Source organism: Salmo trutta, chromosome 4 (genome assembly GCF_901001165.1).
Source record: "Salmo trutta chromosome 4, fSalTru1.1, whole genome shotgun sequence".
NCBI classification, from domain to species: Eukaryota; Metazoa; Chordata; class Actinopteri; order Salmoniformes; family Salmonidae; genus Salmo; species Salmo trutta.
Genome location: NC_042960.1, coordinates 39,345,136 through 39,368,449, shown reverse-complemented (window position 1 = coordinate 39,368,449; position 23,314 = coordinate 39,345,136). Strand labels below are relative to the sequence as shown.

At 40.8% G+C, this 23,314-nt stretch overlaps 1 protein-coding gene across 1 annotated transcript in view; it reads right to left on the bottom strand.

The window, feature by feature from the left end:
• Positions 1-7,803: 7,803 nt before the first annotated feature.
• The window catches only part of LOC115192339 (transforming growth factor beta receptor type 3), a 139,583-nt gene continuing 124,072 nt past the window's right edge, over positions 7,804-23,314 (bottom strand). Inside the window, exon 17 of the mRNA XM_029750723.1 lies at positions 7,804-9,724. Coding sequence (XP_029606583.1) covers positions 9,603-9,724 — 122 coding nt within the window. The 3' untranslated portion in view covers positions 7,804-9,602. The remainder of the gene's footprint in view (positions 9,725-23,314) is intronic.

The window sequence follows — 23,314 nt, the reverse complement described above, 5'->3', positions numbered from 1 at the left end:
AGCCTTCACACACAGGTAACATAAAACAATGCTTGAAGCCAACTGTCGATCACACATAAAGGACAAAGGGCTGAGCACCTTCATCCAGTTGCAATTGAATCTTGGTTTGATTTTCTTTTCCTTCGCAAGCAGCGTGTCTTACTAAAAGCCTTTAAAGCCATGGGGAAATGGAAGGTGTAGGGGCTGACACTCAGGCCAGCAGAGTGACATCATACAGGCAGGGCCACATATGCAGGACTTTTTGCCCTCCAGTGGTCAGTAAGTTTTGAGAAGTGTGGCCTGGACTGGTCAACTCAAACACGGTTTGGGATGACATCATTATCAGATCTCCTATCCAACTCGCCCTGGGCCTCTCTCTCTCTCTGACAGTATGACATCCCACTGTGCGTATACATGACTCCAAGGACCCCTAATCAAAGGAGAAGATGGGCCTGATTAGCTTGTGGGGAGAGAGATTAAGAGAGAGTGTGTGTGTTTGCGTGCGTGCGTGCATTTGTCTGAGTGTGGTCATACACGAGTGCACACGTTTAGGCGGTCTCCCCCTCGTCCCCTGTGCTAGAAGGCAACATGGTCTGCATCATGTAATGACCTCACCCGAGAGGGGCCTGACGACATCATCAAAACGCTGCCAAACCTAACACATCATTACTACAACTCATTTGTATAAGACAAGGCCCACAGGAATAGGGATATCTACACTGTTCTGGGTGAGATAATGACTAAGTAAGGTACAGAATGAAGCATGTATGGCTCCGTCCTCAACATTCAATAGGCCGAAATGTACTTTCAGCCTGATGTTATTTTACAAATTTGCCGCTTGATAGAAACATAGGAATTGTTTAATCAGAGGAAGACAAGAAACAGACTGAACAAGTTATGAAGGATTATAAGAATTTATTAGGTATACAATTGTGGATACAAAATTTCATGCATATTTACAGCATATTTTATTTACAAAAAGCTTTGCAAAACAAAAACAAAAATCGTATTAAGAAATAGCTTTGAGAAGAAGGGTATTTCGACTAGCATTTGAGAAGGGACTTCTTTGGTTGTGTTATGAAACTACAAAAAAATACATATATTATTGTCACATACACCAGAAAGGTGCAGTTTTAAAGGGTCAACCATAGTAGTATGGTACCACTGGAGTGGAGCAAATGTTAGCGATAAGTGCCTTGCTCAAGGGCACATCGACATATTCAAGTTTTCAAACCAGCAACCTTTCAGTTATTATCCCAATGCTCTAACTGCTAGGCTAGTTGCCACCCTACAGCCAACTGACCAATGGTAGGGAGAGGGCATCTACAGTACATTGACTATCAAATTGTGGAAAGTTTTAAAGATTTCAGACTTGAACATATACAGGGCCTTCAGAAAGTATGCACACCATTTACTTTCCCACATTTTGTCGTGTTACAGCCTGCATTTTAAATTGCTTAAATATATATATTTTTGTCATTGGCCTCCACACAATACCCCATAATGTAAAAGTGAATTTAGTTTTTAGAATCTTTTACAAATTCATTAAAAATGAAAAGCTGAAATGTCTTGAGTCAATAAGTATTCAACCCTTTTGTTATCGCAAGCCTAAATAAGTTTAGGAGTTTAAATCTGCTTAACAAGTCACATAATAAGTTGCATGGACTCACTCTGTGTGCAATAATAATGTTTCAAATGATATTTTAATGACTACCCCATGTCTGTACCCCACACATACAACTACAGTGAGGGGAAAAAAGTATTTGATCCCCTGCTGATTTTGTACATTTGCCCACTGACAAAGAAATGATCAGTCTATAATTTTAATGGTAGGCTTATTTGAACAGTGAGAGACAGAATAACAACAAAAAAATCCAGAAAAACGCATGTCAAAAATGTTATAAAATGATTTGCATTTTAATGAGGGAAATAAGTACTTGACCCCTCTGCAATCACAGAGGTCAGACGTATCTTGTAGTTGGCCACCAGGTTTGCACGCATCTCAGGAAAGATTTTGTCCCACTCCTCTTTGCAGATCTTCTCCAAGTCATTAAGGTTTCGAGGCTGACGTTTGGCAACTCGAACTGTCAGCTCCCTCCACAGATTTTCTTTGGGATTAAAGTCTGGAGACTGGGTAGGCCACTCCAGGACCTTAATGTGCTTCTTCTTGAGCCACTCCTTTGTTGCCTTGGCCGTGTGTTTTGGGTCATTGTCATGCTGGAATACCCATCCACGACCCATTTTCAATGCCCTGGCTGAGGGAAGGAGGTTCTCACCCAAGATTTGACGGTACATGGCCCCGTCCATCGTCCCTTTGATGCGGTGAAGTTGTCCTGTCCCCTTAGCAGAAAAACACCCCCAAAGCATAATGTTTCCACCTCCATGTTTGACGGTGGGGATGGTGTTCTTGGGGTCATAAGCAGCATTCCTCCTCCTCCAAACACGGCGAGTTGAGTTGATGCCAAAGAGCTCCATTTTGGTCTCATCTGACCACAACACCTTCACCCAGTTGTCCTCTGAATCATTCAGATGTTCATTGGCAAACTTCAGACGGGCATGTATATGTGCTTTCTTGAGCAGGGGGACCTTGCGGGCGCTGCAGGATTTCAGTCCTTCACGGCATAGTGTGTTACCAATTGTTTTCTTGGTGACTATGGTCCCAGCTGCCTTGAGATCATTGACAAGATCCTCCTGTGTAGTTCTGGGCTGATTCCTCACCATTCACATGATCATTGCAACTCCACGAGGTGAGATCTTGCATGGAGCCCCAGGCCGAGGGAGATTGACAGTTCTTTGGTGTTTCTTCCATTTGCGAATAATCTCACCAACAGTTGTCACCTCACCAAGCTGCCTGGCGATGCTCTTGTAGCCCATTCCAGCCTTGTGTAGGTCTACAATCTTGTCCCTGACATCCTTGGAGAGCTCTTTGGTCTTGGCCATGGTGGAGAGTTTGGAATCTGATTGATTGATTGCTTCTGTGGACAGCTGTCTTTTATACAGGTAACAAACTGAGATTAGGAGCACTCCCTTTAAGAGTGTGCTCCTAATCTCAGCAGGTTAAGAGTGTGCTCCTAATCTCAGCTCGTTACCTGTATAAAAGACACCTGGGAGCCAGAAATCTTTCTGATTGAGAGGGGGTCACATACTTATTTCCCTCATTAAAATGCAAATCAATTTATAACATTTTTGACATGCGTTTTTCTGGATTATTTTTGTTGTTATTCTGTCTCTCACTGTTCAAATAAACCTACCATTAAAATTATAGACTGATCATTTCTTTGTCAGTGGGCAAACGTACAAAATCAGCAGGGGATCAAATACTTTTCCCCCCTCACTGTATCTGTAAGTAAATTTCAAACGGATTCAACCACGAAAGACCAGGGAAGTTTGCCAATGGCTCACAAAGAAGGGCACCCATTGGGAGAAAATAAATAGATATTGAATATCCCGTTGAGCATGGTGAAGTTATTAGTTACACTCTGGATGGTGTATCAATACACCCAGTCACTACAATGATATATAAACCGCTCAGGGATTTTACCATTGAGGCCAATGGTGGATATAAAACAGTTAGAGTATAATGGCTGTGATAGGAGAAAAAGAATGCTGGATCAACAACATTGTAGTTACTCCACAATACTAACATAATAGACAGAGTGAAAATAAGGAAGCCTGAACAAAATCAAAATATTCCAAAATATGCAACAAGGCACTAAAGTAATACTGCTAAAAATAGTCCTGAATACAAAGTGTTATGTTTGGGGCAATATCCAATAGAACACATTACTGAGTACCACTCTCCATATGGTCAACCATATTGGAGGCTGCATCATGTTACGGTATGCTTGTAATCGTTAAGGACTGGGGAGTTTTTCAGGCTAGCTAAGAGGCAAAATCCTTGAAGAAAAAATGGTTATATGTTTTTCACCAGACACTGGGAGATGAATTCACCCTTCAGCAGGACAATAACCTAAAACACAAGGCCAACTCTACACGGGAGTTGCTTACCAAGAAGACAGTGAATGTTCCTGAGTGGCCGACTTACAGTTTTGACTTAAATCTACTTGAAAAACTATGGCAAGACCTGAAAATTATTGTCTAGCAATGATCAACAACCAATTTGACAGAGCTTGAAGAATGTTGAAAAGAATAATGGGCAAATTTTGCACCATCCAGGTGTGGAAAGCTCTTATAGACTTACTCATAAAGGCTCACAGCTGTAATCGCTGCCAAAGGTAATATTTCTGTATTTAATTTTCAATAAATTTGATAACATTTCTAAAAACATGTTTTCACATTGTCATTATGGGGGTGTTGTGTGTAGAATAAAAATCTATTTAATCCATTTTGAATTCAGGCTGTAACACAACAAAATGTGGAATAATTAAGGGGTATGAAGACTTTCTGAAGGCACTGTACAGAAAAACATAGAGCCCTTTCAACCATTACAACATATTAAATAATAGAACACAACTCTCTTTTTCTCTCACACAAGTACATACATACTCATACACATTCAGCACACACACACAAACTCACAAAATGAGGTAGATAAACGTTGATAAAAGGTTCAAACAACTAAAGCAATACAATTTGTTATTATGTACTGTACTTTCTGGTTACAGGTTGGCTGTAACCAGAAAACCTCCCCTGTGCTACTTTGCACAATACTGTATCACTGTAAGATTTACTAACAGTGATTTGAAATCTTAACTTACAAATACAATGTCTAATCGAATCCAAATTCATAAAGTGTAATTTCAGATGGAACTTCCTACAGGGTTATTCCTCTTCATAGGTATTTGGACAATAATGGGAATATGAAGGTCCTCAACCTCCTGTACCCCGTTAGACAGGGAGGAGATAAAAGGAAGAGACAGGTTCATGGGTAAACGTCGCGCAGTCAGTAAGAAATGCCAGTGAAATACAGGAATGTTATCAATGCAAATGATGAATGGTGAAGACTGCCATTCCACTAGAGAAAGCAACATTTCAGAGAGAACTCACATACACTATAGCTAAAACAAAAAAAGGAAAAACTTTTCTGGCAAAAATCACAGAACAAGACATTGATTAAGACCAGAGTTCAGAGAGTATGAATACAACCAAACCTGTACTACGACAGATGAATATGTGATAGGAACAGACTATACAGAAAATCTTTTCTTTTGATTTATTGAAATAAAATGTTATACTACTATTTCATTGTGTTTATATAGCACTTTAGTCTTGCTTACTTATATTATCAATAATGTCACATTCGTGTTCATATGTTAGATGTGGGTTTCAAATATATTACTTTTGTAATGCTATACAATATCTAATCGTCTCTATGTTTACATAGAACAAATTCATTAAAAACGGTATCCTTTTAAGGTAGTCAATGGAACCAAATTCAACACGGATTGAGAACTATTGGGTTTGGAAATGTTCTTAAAATCAAAACATCACATGAAGAAAATTGCTAAAAATGTTAGATATTTTTTTTAGAAACAGAAATGTATAAAGTAATATACAGTGCCTTCGGAGAGTATTCAGACACCTTGACTTTTTCTACATTTTGTTACATTACAGCCTTATTCTAAAATAGATTAAATCGTTTTTCCCCCTGATCAATTTTCACAAAATACCACATAATGACAACGCAAAAGCAGGTTTTTAGAAATATCACATTTACATAAGTATTCAGACCCAGTATTTAGTTGAAGTCCCTTTGGCAGCGATTACAGCCTCAAGTCTTCTCGGGTATGACGCTACAAGATTGGCACACCTGTATTTGGGGAGTTTCTCCCATTTTTCTCTGCAGATCCTCTCAAGCTGTCAGGTTGGATCGGGAGCATCGATGCACAGCTATTTTCAGGTCTATGCAAAGATGTTTGATCGGGTTCAAGTCCAGGCCCCTCAAGGACATTCAGAGACTTGTCCCGGAGCCAGTCCTGCGTTGTCTTGGCTGTGTGCTTAGGGTCGTTGTCCTGTTGGAAGGGGAACGTTCTCCTGTCTGAGGTCCTGAGCACTCTGGAGCAGATTTTAAACAAGGATCTCTCTGTACTTTGCTCCGTTCATCTTTCCCTCAATCCTGACTAGTTTTATAGTCCCTGCCGCTGAAAAACATCCCCACAGTATGATGCTGCCACCACCATGCATCACCGTAGGGAAGGTGCCAGGTTTCCTCCAGACGTGATGCTTGGCATTCAGGCCAAAAGTTCAATCTTGGTTTCATCAGACCAAAGAATTGTGTTTCTTATGGACTTTTGGCAAATTCCAAGCAGGCTGTCATGTGCCTTTCACTAAGGAGTGGCTTCTGTCTGGCCACTCTACAATAAAGGCCTGATTGGTGGAGTGCTGCAGAGATGGTTGTCCTTCTGGAAGGTTCCCCCATCTTCACAGAGGAACTCTAGAGCTCTGTCAGAGTGAACATCGGGTTCTTGGTCACCTCCCTGACCAAGGCCCTTCTCCCCCGATTGCTCAGTTTGGCTGGTCGGCCAGCTCTAAGAAAAGTCCTGGTGGTTCCAAACTTCTTCCATTTAAGAATGATGGAGGCCACTGTTCTTGGGGACCTTTAATGCTGCAGAAATTCTTTGGTACCCTTCCCCAGATCTGTGCCTCGACACAATCCTGTCTCGGAGCGCTACGCACAATTCCTTCGACCTCATGACTTGTTTTTTGCTCTGTCATATACTGTCAACTGTGGGACCTTATAAAGACAGGTGTGTGCCTTTCCAAATCATGTCCAATCAATTGAATTTACCACAGGTGGACTCCAATCAAGTTGTAGAAACATCTGAAGGATGATCAATGGAAACAGGATGCACCCGAGCTCAATTTGAGTCTCATAGCAAAGGGCCTAAATACCTATTTTTAATAAATTTGCAAAAAATTCTAAAAACGTCATGATAGGGTATTGTGTGTAGATTGAGGGGGAAAAATATTGAATCAATTTTAGAATAAGGTTGTAACGTAACAAATTGTGAAAAAAGGGAAGGGTTCTGAATACTTTCCAAATGCACATTTATGAAAAATAGAAAGAGCACAACACAAAAAAATTCACAGTACTCAAAGAGTCAACAATAGATTGTCTCTAGGTAAATACTTTCAAATATATATAATTTTATCCACAAATATATTTATACTCTGTTTTCTTCTCTGGAGACAGCTACACATGTTTACATACAACCCAGGCTCAAAACTTTGAGATAAAACACTTAACAGTAGGGTCTAATGCAAATTACGTTTACCTAATGTATTGGGTTTTCTTTTACACTTCCAAACATACAGTAAAATTAGTACAAACCATCCCTTTTCTCCTAAAATGTATTTTTCTATTCAAACCCCCCAAATACTAAAAGTAAAGGCACACCAGAGAACATTCATGGATTCTATGACGGTGGGACTCCTTTGGCTTTGCATTAGCATGGCACATGACATAAAAAAAACATGTATTGTCACATACACTGAATAGGTGCAGTGAAATGTGTTGTTTTACAGGGTCAGCCATATTAGTACAATTATGTACACAATTATGTACATCTAAGTGCCCATACTGGGGCGGCAGGTAACCTAGTGGTTAGAGCGTTGGACTAGTGACCGAAAGGTTGCGAAATCGAATCCCCGAGCTGACCAGGTAAAAATCTGTCGTTCTGCCCCTGAACAAGGCAGTTAACCCTCTGTTCCTAGGCCGTCATTGAAAATAAGAATTTGTTCTTAACTGACTTGCCATGTTAAATAAAGGTAAAATAAAAATAAAATAAATATGTCTATAAACACAGAGAGAAACAATACATTTTGAACATGACACCAGAGCGTAAATAATCAGGATGCGGAATGTTTGTTGGAACAAGTACACCTTTAAGATTACAAGATGGCGCCAGTATATGGCAACGTTGAACTATTTCATGCCCTGGTGAGTAAGATTGACAATGTATTTATCACATACAGAAAATAAACTTGAACATTTAAAATCTGAGTCAGATTTACTGAACATTAGAACAGCAAAACCAGACAATTACTATTTTGGCTTATATTTTCATTCCACAATCTCAACTATATCAATGATTTGCTTTGAATAATGTAAATGTTGGTATGAAATTGTGTACAACATTATTATGTACAATCAGAATGAAAACTGCTGAAGGTCTAGTGGTGTCGGACCCAGATAGAATGGCACGTTGTTTTTGTGGTTTAAATGTAATGCCCAATTACTGTGCCCCAAATGTAATGCCCAATTACAATACTGTATATATTTATGATCCAACACTGCGGCATGTAGCATTTTAGTTACCTCACAGTGGATACAAACATAAAACATTATAGTATATATGGGAATACTGGCCAAACATAGCCACTTTACCATGTCTTATTTAACAACATAATATGCATAAGGCTTCTAATGCACACAACCTTGCACATTATATTTGGACTTTCTCCTTATAACATTTTAGATTATTTACAATAGTTGCAAAAATATATATATATAGCTTTACAATGGCTATTTCTATATAGTATAAGAGAAACCCATACTGCCGAAAGCCAAGCTGTGTAACACCAATCAAACTTGAGACTAAGGACTGCTAAGCAATCATCACTCAATATGACCAAATGCACACTGCTGATACTTTGTCATCAATGTTGTAACAACAGTATGTTTAGATGGATGCGTTGCCAAAGTCCTGACCGATTGTCATGACTAGCTGGCTCGCAAACAGGGTTCATCAAGATATCTTTCACATTACTTTTGTCTTTCACATTTCTTGGCATCTATCTATCTATGTATATATCTTTCTTGGTTATTAAGTCCTTTCAGATTCCAAGTGATTAATAGCACATGGCAGGATGCTTTACTCTATCTGGCTTTGAGGGGAAAAGAGACTGCTGAGAGGCTCCTTCTCACACTTTTGCTCTCTGATTCAACTGGTTGATTTGACCATCTCCTATAGCATGTGGATAGGAGGTAGCATCTCTTATTTATATAGCATATTGATAGGGGTTAACAGGCACTCTGGTTGACGGCCATGTTGTTCCTCTCACTAGTCTTGCTAACACCCACAGATGGTGTGTGCAGACAGGCAGCTTTACTGTCTCTAGTGCTATTGGTGTACACTAGCTTGTTTACAGCTTAAACTAGACATTTAAGGTCAAAACAAAATTCTCTGTTGTGGTTGCAGAAAAAGCAGCATTTGGATAAGAAAAAAGGCTGGTATTTCACTAACAGTTGTTTCCTGTCCGTAGCTCGAGTTCTATCGCTCTAGAGATGTGAGGCCTTGTTGCCTTTCTGTGGTATTAGTACTATTTCCCCTTCAGACCAGTCCTTCCAGTACAGTAGCTCTGTCACAAAACCTTAACGACTTGTGTTGAAATAAAATGGTACACATCGAATTTAACCAGCGACATCATCAGGTAATTTTTTTTTTCTTACAAAATCCTTTTGTTGTTTTTTTGTCTTCTTTTCTTCTTTTTTAATATATTCTTCTTCTTTGTTTTCACAAAGCATCCCAAAATAATTCCTTTCATCGAGCGGGGAAACAAATGTTAGCAAACCCAGTTCCCTGTGACCCGTGTGGCCCTTCCTGTGGCCCTGCAGAGGGGTGGGGGGCTCCTTCTCCGCTGGCCCCGGACTGGCCCCAAGACTACGCTGTGCTGCTGCTGGAACAGGGCGTGCTTTGTGTGCTGCCAATACTGTGGGCCGCACTGCTGTTCTCTGAGGCTGGGGGCTGGGGCTTCTGGGCCTGCTGTCGGCCAGCTGTATCACCTGGACATGGAGGGGGAAGGGTTGGGGAGAGGGGTGGGGGAGAAAGAGGAGGAAGAGCAAAAAAAATTGAGAGAGACAGAGAGGGAGAGAAGTAAAAAAACAGAGAAGAGTGAGAGAAGATTGCGTGAGGGAGGGAAGGGGGAGAGAGGGGGAGGGAAGGGGGATAGAGGGAAAGAGAGAGAGAGATAAGGGTTGATACAATACATCATAATTAGACAAATTTCAGCTATGTTCTTCTGTGCCACTGCCATTTATTCAAGATGTCTTGTTATCTAGAGGCCACAGGCTCAATCTGGTAAGACTGATGTTTAAATGAATCTCCTTAGTTCTCCCAGTGATACTGGTTGTCCCATGTGGTGACCATGGGACAACCAGTGAAAGCAACAGTCACCTAACACACAAGGACTCAACTCCTTTAAGTCAGCCAATCAAAGCGGAGTGTCTCAAATGGAAAGAACTGAATTGAGGTTTCTCAATCCAGCTCTCCCATTTTTACATTTTATTCATTTAGCAGACGCTCTTATCCAGAGCGACTTACAGTAGTGAATACATACATTTCATTTTCATGCATTTTTTTTTTGTACTGGCCCCCCATGAGAATCGAACCCACAACCCTGGCGTTGCACACACCATGCTCTACCAACTGAGCCACAGGGAAGGCTGTCTCCCCTCTGTTATCTGCAAGCAATTAGCATAGCTTTAGCAGATGTAGCAGAATAAACATGAGACAGAGGCCTTCTGCCTGGATCTCAAACCACTGACTTGTTTATTGTTCTGTGTTTAAATGAGCATTCTCGCTTGTAGATTCCTGGGCTACAGAGCTGGAGACAAAGTTAGGAGGCAAATAAAAATGCTTCCATTTGTTTGGAAAGCTTGTCTGACTGGAAACTGAAGGCATCTGAAAAAATCCCTGTGTTTGTTTTACATATCTGGCACACTGTGCTTCTGGTATTAAAATGCACTCCGTCCGTTGTTTGTTTGCAAGCTGAGCTGTCTTCCTTCCTGCATAGCTTAGTGAGGACCATAGAGGATTCGTCCTGGTGAAAAGTGGTACACTATAAAGCAGTAGCCACCAACCTTTTCTGAGTCAAGATCACTTTCTGAGTCAAAAAGCAAGCCGAGATCTACCGCTCAGATCTGTCTTAAACATGACTTATAAAAATATAAGCCTATGAAACATTAACCAATTAAAAACGGTTCTGTAGCAATGAGGTTTGTGCACTAAGCTATAGGCCCAATACATTATCACTGCATATTAGCTATGCTTGAATTGCCCAGCCAATGTTGTTCTTCTCAGACCAATTTAACAAAAATGTAGGCATATGATCACACTGGTAATAGATCATTTGTTGTATTACTTGTGAGGCACTGCTGAGTGAGCATAATCCTTTGCTAAAAATGTGTTTACTGGACTGATGGCCTGAATCTGACGATCAGTCTGAGAGAAGGGGGGAGCAGCTGTGAGGCTGCCTCTCACCCAACTCACCGTCCCTCCGCTCTCCCTCCGCTGAGAAAAGGGGACAGTCTTCCAGCTGATGCCAAAACTCAAGTTGTACTGCATTACTCCTATGTCCAGAGAAAATTAAATATTATTCTATATTTAAAAAGTCACAAGCCGCTAATAATAACAAGCTCATCGGAACACATTGCTATACTCATTCATTGCAGCTGCAGTGCTGGTTGTAGCGTGAGTGGAAGTAGGCAGAACGCACATTTTATGGCTTATAAAAAAAGTGTTGAACACGCCGAATAACAACTTAAACATGAACTTAATCATAAAAACAGCAGCTCTTTGCTGTATTCGTTGAGTCTCTCTCTAGTCATGGTTTTAAAAGGTATCAACTTTGCTGTGCGTTCGAGGCTTCTTTTTTCAGTCTACGGCTTGAGGAAACTGCGCAGACACGGTGATCTGAGCAATCTGATTGGCCAGTGGTAGTCCTATAAGAGCACTTGATTTGCTCTCTGGCGCTGTCGGGTAGGCGGAGTTCTACCTTCAGACACATGATGGGAACACTTTGCCTTTCCGGCGCTAGGGCTGCTGAATCAAGAGCACCTACAGCCAACAGCGTGAAACAAATAAAAAAAATTGGAACTCAAGGCTTTATCGTTTTTTTTTTTACATGAACCATTTTTTTACAGAAATGTTTGGTGATCGACTAGGAATGCCTTGGCGATCGACCATTCGATAGCAACTGACCGGTTGGTGACCACTGCTATAAAGTGAATAGTGTGTCATTTGGTACGCAGTCCACATCTACCATATTGATCTTTGTTGGTTTCTGAAGTGGTTCTGTGTTTAGGTATTAACTGTAATTTATGTTTTGCGTGTGTGAATGTGTGAGTGACAGTCGGTGCTATTTAAGATGAGGGAGGATGATTTTTTTTCTTTTTTTAACATGGCCTTATTTCTATTACAGCAAATTGGATGACTGTCATTCATTTCCATTCCCCCAGCTCAATGTAACATTGATAGGTTTAGGCTACTACATGATACTGGAATTTTCCTTGTACCCATCATGAGGTTGCTACAACCAAGCCAAATGAATGAAAATGGACAATGTAGGTGCACAGATCGAGATAATTTTTGTAATCAAGGTGACAGAGAGTGACACTTTCAATACCACCTTGCTCACTCTTGCCTGCATCTAGCAGACCTAGGGTGTAATCAATAGTCCAACAGTTGCAAAGGAGAGCTTATTGGACAAATTGAGGTATATTTACTTCCATTTCAACAGAATCGGAGGAATGAATAAACTCCTAATCACACGCAAACACAGTTCACTTTCATAGCAGCCACATACAAACAGCTCATTGTATAATTCCTTCTCGCATCTATCTACGTGCTCTCCTCCTCTCACTTTTTCCTTTCGTTTGTGGACCAGTGCACAACACATCAGCTGTCTGTGACCAGGCGAAAAAATCTTTCCATTTTCATATCATGACCGCTAACCGCTACACAGTCTACATCGTTGTTACATACTATAGCTATTATAACCAACGCGTTAGTAAACCCGCTACAATCATGCAGTGCAGTGTACAGTCAGCAGCAAGCAGTCTAGCAGTTACACTGGCGGGCCCAGGTGGCAATAAATTGATAAAACCACCTTGACTTGGAAAAGTTCCAGTGTGGGATAGCCATATCCAGCTAGCTAACATAGCATCCCTCTCTGTTTGATCCGGGTATTTGAGTAGGCTAAACTAGCTAGCTGCATTTGACGCAAGCTAAGTAAGTGAAAAACATATATACAATGAAATATAAACTCAGAAAAAAAAGAAACGTCCCTTTTTCAGGACCCTGTCTTTCAAAGATAATTCGTAAAAATCCAAATAACTTCACAGATCTTCATTGTATAGGGTTTAAACACTGTTTCCCATGCTTGTTCAACAAACCATAAACAATTAATGAACATGCACCTGTGGAACGGTCGTTAAGACACTAACAGCTTACAGACGGTCGGCAATTAAGGTCACAGTTATGAAAACTTAGGACACTAAATAGGCCTTTCTACTGACTCTGGAAAACACCAAAAGAAAGATGCCCAGGGTCCCTGCCCATCTGTGTGAACATGCCTTAGGCGCGCTGCAAGGAGGCATGAGGACTGCAGATGTGGCCAGGGCAATAGATTGCAATGTCCGTACTGTGAGACGCCTGACAGCGCTACAGGGAGACAGGACGGACAGCTGATCGTCCTCGCAGTGGCAGACCACGTATAACACCTGCACAGGATTGGTACATCCGAACATCAAACCTGTGGGACAACAACAGCTGCCCGAGTTACACCAGGAACGCACAATCCTTCCATCAGTGCTCAGACTGTCCGCAATAGGCTGAGAGAGGCTGGACTGAGGGCTTGTAGGCCTGTTGTAAGGTAGGTCCTCACCAGACATCACCGGAAACAACATCGCCTATGGGCACAAACCCACCGTCGCTGGACTAGATAGGAATGGCAAAAAGTGCTCTTCACTGACGAGTCATGGTTTTGTCTCACCAAGGGTGACGGTCGGATTTGCGTTTATCCTTCGAAGGAATGAGCTTATGATTGATTTGGAGGTGGAGGGTCCATCATGATCTGGGGCAGTGTGTCACAGCATCATCGGACTGAGCTTGTTGTCATTGCGGGCAATCTCAATGCTGTGCGTTACAAGGAAGACATCCTCCTCATGTGGTACCCTTCCTGCAGGCTCATCCTGACATGAACCTCCATCCAGCATGACAATAACACCAGCCATACTGCTAGTTCTGTGCGTGATTTCCTGCAAGACAGGAATGTCAGTGGTCTGCCATGGCCAGCGAAGAGCCCGGATCTCAATCCCATTGAGCACGTCTGGGATCTGTTGGATTGGAGGGTGAGGGCTAGGGCCAATCCCCCCAGAAATGTCCGGGAACTTGCAGTTGCCTTGGTGGAAGAGTGGGGTAACATCTCACAGCAAGAACTGGCAAATCTGGTGCTGTCCATGAGGAGGAGATGCACTGCAGTACTTAATGCAGTTGGTGGCCACACCAGATACTGACTGTTACTTTTCATTTTGACCCCCCTTTGTTCAGGGACACATTATTCCATTTCTGTTAGTCACATGTCTGTGGAACTTGTTCAGTTTGTCTCAATTGTTGAATCTTGTTATGTTCATACAAATATTTACACATGTTAAGTTTACTGAAAATAAACGCAGTTGACAATGAGAGGAGTTTCTTTTTTTGCTGAGTTTAGCTCTCTCTCTCTCAATTTGTTCAAAACTGTTCAACTACAGTGGTTCTTCCTTTAAAAGTTGCGAGCTTACGCTGCGGGACTTAGAGGTACCACGGCATCACGGCTTCATTGCTCCAGACCGTCGCAGGGGGGAGTTAGAGCACTCATTATACGTAAATAAATAAATATCAAACATTTCTTACTGAGCCTTTCAATAATTCCACGCAAGTTTCTTCAACTGTCTTCTGACTGTGATTACAGTATTTCTTTATTTACATTTTTTTAACCTTTATTTAACTAGGCAAGTCAGTTATGAACAAATTCTTATTTTCAATGACTGCCTAGGAACAGTGGGTTAACTGCCTTGTTCAGGGGCAGAGCGACAGATTTTTACCTTGTCAGCTCGGGGATTCGATCTAGCAAACTTTCGGTTACAAGTCCAACACTCTAACCACTGGGCTACCTGCCGCCCCATAATGCATTTTGCTTTCGATAATAAAGTAATGATACAAATACTTTTTCAAAATACAGATGTTGATTTAGTTATGGATCCATATTACTATGGGAATAAATATCACTGATTTACAGAACTATTGGAACAAAGTTGTCTAATGAAGGCAAACAATTTATAATCCCCCAATCCTCTTATGGTGTAGCCAACTCCCGACCGACATGTTGGACAGCGCCATATTTTCCATTCCATCCTAACGGAAACCCTGAGGGTTTCGTTTTTCGTTTTTCTCAGAATAGAAACACCATAATATTAATCAAATTAATGAAGCCACATTTCTTAAAATCTATCCCATATACTATGTTATTACAAAAAAGGTTTTAAATTCTCTGGTAATGCCAGAAGACTATCAAATGCTTCTCAAAGATGCCCTCTGGTGGTCAAACTAGCACTAACTTGCATTAACAGAAAAAATGACTGACTATTAAATAATGTGCCACAGAATGCTGCAGCAGCCCGCAAGGTGTGCTGCAGAAGCCCGCAAGGTGTGCTGCAGAATGACACAACTTTTAAAGGTGGAACCACTGTATTGTCTTTCTCCCTCTTTGAGTCAACTACTCACCACATTTCATGCACTGCAGTGCTAGCTAGCTGTAGCTTATGCTTTTAGTACTAGATTCATTCTCTGATCCTTTGAATTGGGTGGAAACCATGTCAGTTCATGCTGCAAAATGTTTAATGTTTGACTATTTTAATTTTCTGAAATTCACTGAGGAAGAGGTTCCTCCCCTTCCTCCTCTGAGGAGCCTCCCCTGGTGTGTGTGTGTGTGTTACGTTGCTCTGGGCCCACAGCCTGTCTGGTTCCCTCTTTCAGACCCCTCGTCTCTCTCTCTGCTCTAATGTTTGACAGAGCAGCGTTGCCAAAGAGCTCCAGCTAAACACAGTCCATATACACACAGAACCCTGCACGGGCTTTCAAACACAAAAGGCCTCAGCTCTCTTTAACTTATCTTCTCTGTGTCCATTCTCTCTCTAAGAAAACTTCAATAACAAAGTCAGTTCGCCTCCTAGTAGGACTCTAAGGGGCAAATCTTGCCTTTGAATGAGGACTCAACTCTTTTGCCAGTTTACTTCACCTATTTTGTGGTCCGAGTCCTCTACATTGCGATGCTTAGAAAGGAACCAAGATATTATCCCAATATTCACTCAAAAACCCAAAGTGCAGGGAAAGCCATTCCATCAGAATGTATTATCGGACAGCTACTGTAGATATACAGTTGTAGTCGGAAGTTTACCTACACTTAGGTTGGAGTCATTAACTCGTTTTCAACCACTCCACAAATGTCTTGTTAACAAACTATAGTTTTGGCAAGTCGGTTAAATGTTTAAATGTATTCGGCTATGGTGTATGTAAACTTCCGACTTCAACTGAACCTACTTACATTTTGGAAGCTAATAGATTGCATTTAGTTAAAATATGAGGCATAATTGTTTTAATGAGAAGATACTATTAACATGTAAATATTATTGGTAACAGAATAAATAGCAGAATAATAACTGCAGATTAAATAATTCTGTAATTGAAAATTGAACAACCAATGTAGGCTACTGCCCCTTTAAGAGCTAGAATTGATTTTGTATCCTACACCACCTGTATGTTCTGATTCTGAACAAATATGTTGTTGTCTTCTCCCACTATTCAAATCCCACAATCAAATGAACAGTTTATGAAGCTCTCTTAGCCTATAGATCGAAAAATGGCAAACAAATAATCCGAACTAAACATTACACATATTTAGGAATTTCTGTGCATTCTTGACAATCGCTAATCAATATCCAAAAACAGCCCTTTTTTCCGCAAACCTGCAAATCATCATCTTCTGTCTTTTGTGGTACCAATGTGAGGAGTTATGGCATTGTTGCAGAAGTCTAGTGTGTGGTGCGGGGATAATGGCAAGCGAACATGGAGAGCTTTGTGTTTGCATTGCCCTAAAAAGGGGAACAGAAACGCAGAATTCAAGCGAACCAAACTCAGACCACCTCTCGAGATTGCCTCAATTTGTGTTCACACTGCACACAAAAAATTAAGCAAACTGCACAAAGTTCACAAAAATTGTCTGAAAGGGACCAAGTATGAAAACACCCTAAGTGAAAACTCAACAGAAATGGAAGTTATTATTCACCACTAAAAACATACTTGGCGTTCCACCATACTCTCACAGAGTTTGAACAAACAAAAAGCTTATAAACAAACGCATCTATAAATCTCATGATGAGCCATCCAAATAGGCTATATAAATCAAATGCAATGTTGTTGTAAATGTTATTGTGAACCATCTGGCCAGATTGAGAAGTGTCTCATATGGTGACATCACTTGTCATTGAAGTGAAGCAACAGCCTATTGACCCTGTTCCATCACACATTCCATTAGGAGCCCGGGTAACTCCCACTCCCTGTCTCCGGGGGCAACCTCCTTAACGTCTGGTGAGATCTATCCCAACACAGGCCGCAAGATCACAGTTCCTCTTTTATAACTTTATAACAGCAGCCTTCCTCCACATCTGCATCCCAAATGGCAATAGAGCTCTGTTCAAAAGTAGTGCACTATTTAGGGAATAGGGTACCATTTGGGATGCAGGCCAAATTCCTACCGTACCATGTCCTAAAATAGAGGGATACTGGGGTTAGTACTTATCACGTCCTGTATAAACAGGATGCACTACTGTACTGAAGACACTCTCATTGCTTTAATAAACCAGCGAGATCACACCAGCCTACCAGACGATAGACTTCAGTATTCAACGTTTGTCCAGGTCCCTAGGACATCGGGAGATGCCTTCAATACCGTCCAAAAGGGGTAATGTGAGCATGTATTACCATCCATTAGGCTCACGGCTTGGGCGTTGTGGATGGGGCCAGAGGAAGGGCATAAACCACGAGCTTCGGCTATGATGATCGAGGGTTCAATCCCAGTGCAAGGCTCTCGTTAGATTTTTTTCTGTTTTAACCTTATCCCAAACCTTAACCCTTACCATAACCAGTCGGAATGAATGCTTAAACTTAACCATCAAGTTTTTTCTGTTTTAACAACCTTAATCCTTACCTATTTTTACTTCACCCATAGATGATTATCCTCCCCCTGGACAAACATTGAATACCGAAGTGAGATCTTGTTGAATAAACAACTTTCTCATAGCGGTTTCAGTTTATGTTGAAATATCTCTTATGTTAAACATTTTAATTAAATACAATGTCCCTTTCCCTGTGGCTGCAAACACAAGGTAATGATAAAGAATACTTGAGAGTAGACCCTCCACTCCCCTGGGTCTACTTGTGAACTTCTATACCAGTTATGGGGAATATCAAAGTAGGAGCTAGCAGTCCTATCTGCAGTCTGATAAGGGAAACCACAGTTCACACTGCTACCTGATTAGAATGTGTTCTCATGCCTAGTCTGGTGAAGGGGTCCGTTTTGAGCCATCAGGAGAATGCTTCAGTCATCTTAGAGTTTTCTTTAAAGGATTTAGCCAAATGGGGTCCACATAGACCAAGGTTAATGTTTTGTGAGTGGGTGAGACAGTGTAGATACTTTTTGTGGTTTTGGCATTTAATGTGAACAAACCTGTATTTAACATTGTCCCTCGCCTCCTCAGGGGATATGTGTGGGTATATTTGATGTTTCATCATTCACTGGTTTAAACAAATATTCTGCCGCAGATATTTGAAGGTGTTTTTGAGAAAATATATATTCTTGGAGTAAACTTGACTATGCCAATGTTTCCATGTAGGGATATGTTGGTCTTACAAGTCAATAGTTTCCAAGACCACAGCAGAATAGAATAGAGATGCATCCCAAATAGTACCCTATTCCCTATATAGTGCACTACTTTTGACCATAGCTATATGGACCTCATCAAAAGTAGAGCACTGTATAGGAAATAGAGTGCCATTTGGGACGCAGACTAATCCTCTCTGCCTGTTATGATCCAACAGAGGAACCACTAGCTATAACACCAATATTAAAACCACATGCCTGCAGTGTTTTTTTTAAATCACTTCTAAAAAGGGCTTTACTCTCCTAATCGAACTACATTCCATACACCCGTTTCCCTAAAGAAGTTCAACTTCTGACCTCAACTATCTTTGGGCCACAGGCCAATCTAAGGCTTGGGTTTCTTATGGTGGGTCTCTATAGGAAACTCATAAAAGTGTTATGAAGTGGACGTTTTAAAGAGGTGCTAGTATAAACAAGAGTGATGAAGATAAGGTAAATCACGCTAACACCTGATCGCTCCAACGAGCTGTAGAAATGAACACCCCGGCTATAAAGTCCAGAAGTTATGGGCGGAGCTAGAAAGTTGGCTGTCAGAAGTATTACAATGTAAACTTACTTTTAATCCATCTGTCTGCATATTTCAAGACATGGGGGTGTAGTGAAATGCCCAATGCACTGGAGGATTGTCTTTTCATCAGTCATCTTGAAAAAATGTATACTAAAAACATGGAAAATCAATCAATCCGCAATCATTAACACAATGGAAAAATCGAATGATTTATTATTTAAATAATGAAATAGCACGGGCGACTGAAAAAAACAAATTGGTACAATTTAAGGCCAAGTGGCAAACAGTAATGCAGGCATTAGGGATGGGTGTGTGAGCATGCAGGTCTGGGCAGATGAGATGAAGTCATTGTTTGTGTGCGTATGTAAGTTGTTGTTCGTATGTATATTTATATGAACTGAAATATACCTCAGTGGAGTTTTCCACACTAATCCAACGTGCACTTCTCAGGAGACAGCTGTAAAACGACTGCCTGATGCCTAGGAACTGCCACAGACCTCACGATACAGTATTATCACGATACTTAGATGCCGATACGATACCTATTGCGATTCTCACAATTCTATATGTATTGCAAATCAATAATGCGATTTTATTGCCATTTGATGTTCCAAACACATTGCTCACTATACCAGTTGAAGTCGGAAGTTGTGGAAGGCTACCGGAAACATTTGACCCAAGTTAAACAATTTAAAGGCAATTCTACCAAATACTAATTGAGTGTATGTAAACTTCTGACCCACTGGGAATGTGATGAAAGAAATGAAAGCTCAAATAAATTATTCTCTCTACTATTATTCTGACATTTCACATTCTTAAAATAAAGTGGTGATCCTAACTGACCTAAGACAGGGAATTTTTACTAGGATTAAATGTCAGGAATTGTCAAAAACTGAGTTTAAATGTATTGGGCGACAGTTTTTCACAATTCCTGACATTTAATCCTAGTAAAAATTCCCTGTCTTAGGTCAGTTAGGATCACCACTTTATTTTAAGAATGTGAAATGTCAGAATAATAGTAGAGAGAATAATTTATTTGAGCTTTCATTTCTTTCATCACATTCCCAGTGGGTCAGAAGTTTAGTTACACTCAATTAGTATTTGGTAGAATTGCCTTTAAATTGTTTAACTTGGGTCAAATGTTTCCGGTAGCCTTCCACAAGCTTCTCACAATACGTTGGTTGAATTTTGGCCCATTCCTCCTGACAGAGCTGGTGTAACGGAGTCAGGATTGTAGGCATCTTTGCTCGCACACGCATTTTCAGTTCTGCCCACACATTTTCTATAGGTTTGAGGTCAGGGCTTTGTGATGGCCATTCCAATACCTTGACTTTGTTGTCCTTAAGCCATTTTGCCACAACTTTGGAAGTATGCTTGGGGTCATTGTCCATTGGGAAGACCCATTTGTGACCAAGCTTTAACTTCCTGACTGATGTCTTGAGATGTTGCTTCAATATATCCACATAATTTTCCTGCCTCATGATGCCATCTATTTTGTGAAGTGCACCAGTCCCTCCTGCAGCAAAGCACCCCCACAACATGATGCTGCCACCCCCGTGCTTCACGGTTGGGATGGTGTTCTTTGGCTTGCAAGCCTCCCCCTTTTTCCTCCAAACATAACAATGGTCATTATGGCCAACGATGGTCATTATGGCCATCACAGAGGACATTTCTCCAAAAAGTACGATCTTTGTCCCTATATGCAGTTGCAAACCGTAGTCTGGCTTTTTTATGGCGGTAGCAGTGGCTTCTTCCTTGCTGAGCGGCCTTTCAGGTTATGTCAACATAGGACTTGTTTTACTGTGGATATAGATACTTTGTAACGGTTTCCTCCAGCATCTTCACAAGGTCCTTTGCTGTTGTTCTGGGATTTATTTGCACTTTTCTCACCAAAGTACGTTCATCTCTAGGAAACAGAACGCGTCTCCTTCCTGAGCGCTATGACGGCTGCGTGGTCCCATGGTGTTTATACTTGCGTACTATTGTTTGTACAGATGAACGTGGTACCTTCAGGCGTTTGGAAATTGCTCCCAAGGATGAACCAGACTTATGGAGGGCCACTATTTGTTTCTGAAGTCTTGGCTGATTTGTTTGGATTTTCCCATGATGTCAAGCAAAGAGGCACTGAGTTTGAAGGTAGGCCTGAAATACATTCACAGGTACACCTCCAATTGACTCAAATTATGTCAATTAGCCTATCAGAAGCTTCTAAAGCAATGACATAATTTTCTGGAATTTTCCAAGCTGTTTAAAGGCACAGTCAGCTTAGTGTATGTAAACTTCTGACCCACTGGAATTGTGATACAGTGAATTATAAGTGAAATAATATGTCTGTAAACAATTGTTGGAAAAATTACTTGTGTCATGCACAAAGTAGGTGCCCAACCGACTTGTTAACAAGAAATTTGTGGAGTGGTTGAAAAACGAGTTTTAATGATTCCAACCTAAGTGTATGTAAACTTGCGACTTCAACTGTATGTCTGCTACAGAGAGACGAGAAAACATGAGAACATTTGTTTTGATCAGTCATGGTGCCGAAATCATGTTGGCTCACTATTTAAAAAGAAGATGGAAAATAAGCTATAGTATGAAAAATACCTGAGTTTGGCGAACGTACAGCAAACTGGCACTAGCTAACGTTACCTAGCAAAAATGCGATACTTGTAGTCAAAGTATCAATATAATATCGTCCTTAAGAAATATTGCAATATGTAACTGTATGGATTCCCCCCCCCCCCATTACTACTGTTACCCTACTGCTTCTACATTATACTGTATCTGACACAGCTCTGTAATGATCTCACCTAGATTAGATCAACTTTATTATCCCACCTAAGGAAATTCATTAGAACTCCCTGATTCTATTCATGAAGAGATTTCACAGTTTCCCACTGAGAACACATCATGGATTGGTGAAGAGGGGCCAACAACAGCATAGTAGTATACAGTACACAGGGCTGGCTAAACCGGCGGACAGAATACAGTACTGGTCTGTTCTATGCACTCTTAGAAAAAATATGCTAAGTAGAACCATACAGGGTTCTTCTGTTTGTCCCCATAGTGGAACCCTTTATGGTGCTAGGTAGAACCCTTTGCAGAGGGTTCTATCTAGAACCCTCTATGTAGGGTTATTCAAAGAACCCCCTGTATATGGTTCTACCAAGAACCATTTTATAATTTAAAAAGGTTCTTCCTAGAAGCGTCTATGAAGGGTACTACCGGGAAGCTTTTTATCTTTGCAGGGTTCATCCTAGAAACCTCTATGAACATTTCCACTAGCCTTATTACCCTTTAAAAATGTAATTATTTATGACAATACATTTAATGTAAAAGGCTTACTTTGAGGGCCTAGTTGTACCCTAACACAGGGGTGTTAGGAATCTCCTGGTTTACAGGCCACATCAGGCCGGCAAGTCACATTATGCTGGCTTGCAAAGTGATGTATAATTACTATTGGAATCCAGACAGAGTTAGGATATCCAACAAGTGGAATTGTTAATCACCCGCAACCTGCATTCTAAAAGGCTGCCGGGGTCGGGAAGATTAGATGATTGATGTAGTCTCAGTATTGAAACTGGAACAACCATCTCAGTAACGGGTGCAATATATTGGATTAGTTTAGGAAACTTTGTTATTTATCTTTGTGTAGCATAAAATGTATCAAACAATCAATGCAAAAACACATATATTACAGTAAAACAAACAATTCTGTAAATCTCCCTGCCATAAAGCATGCTGGGAAATATGATATATGGTTCTATGTAGAACCCTTCTTGCCTTCCAAAGAATCCTTCTTGCATCATCAAAGAATGCTTTCTTCCCAAAAAAACAGTTCTTAGGATGTTAAAGGTTCTAGGTAGAACCATTTGCCTTACAAAGAACCCTTGTATTCCAAAAAGCTAAAACCCTATCCCCCCACAAAGAACCCTTTTGGAACCCTTTTTTCTAAGAGTGTATGCTGCTAGGGTCCTCAACACAGAACTCACTGATCCTGTTTATGAATGATTTTACTGTGTAGAACACATCAGGAATGGATGAAGAGGGGTCACCAACATAATGGCAGGCCAGGCAGATCCACGGTCAGCCAGCCAGCACAGACAGGCCTGT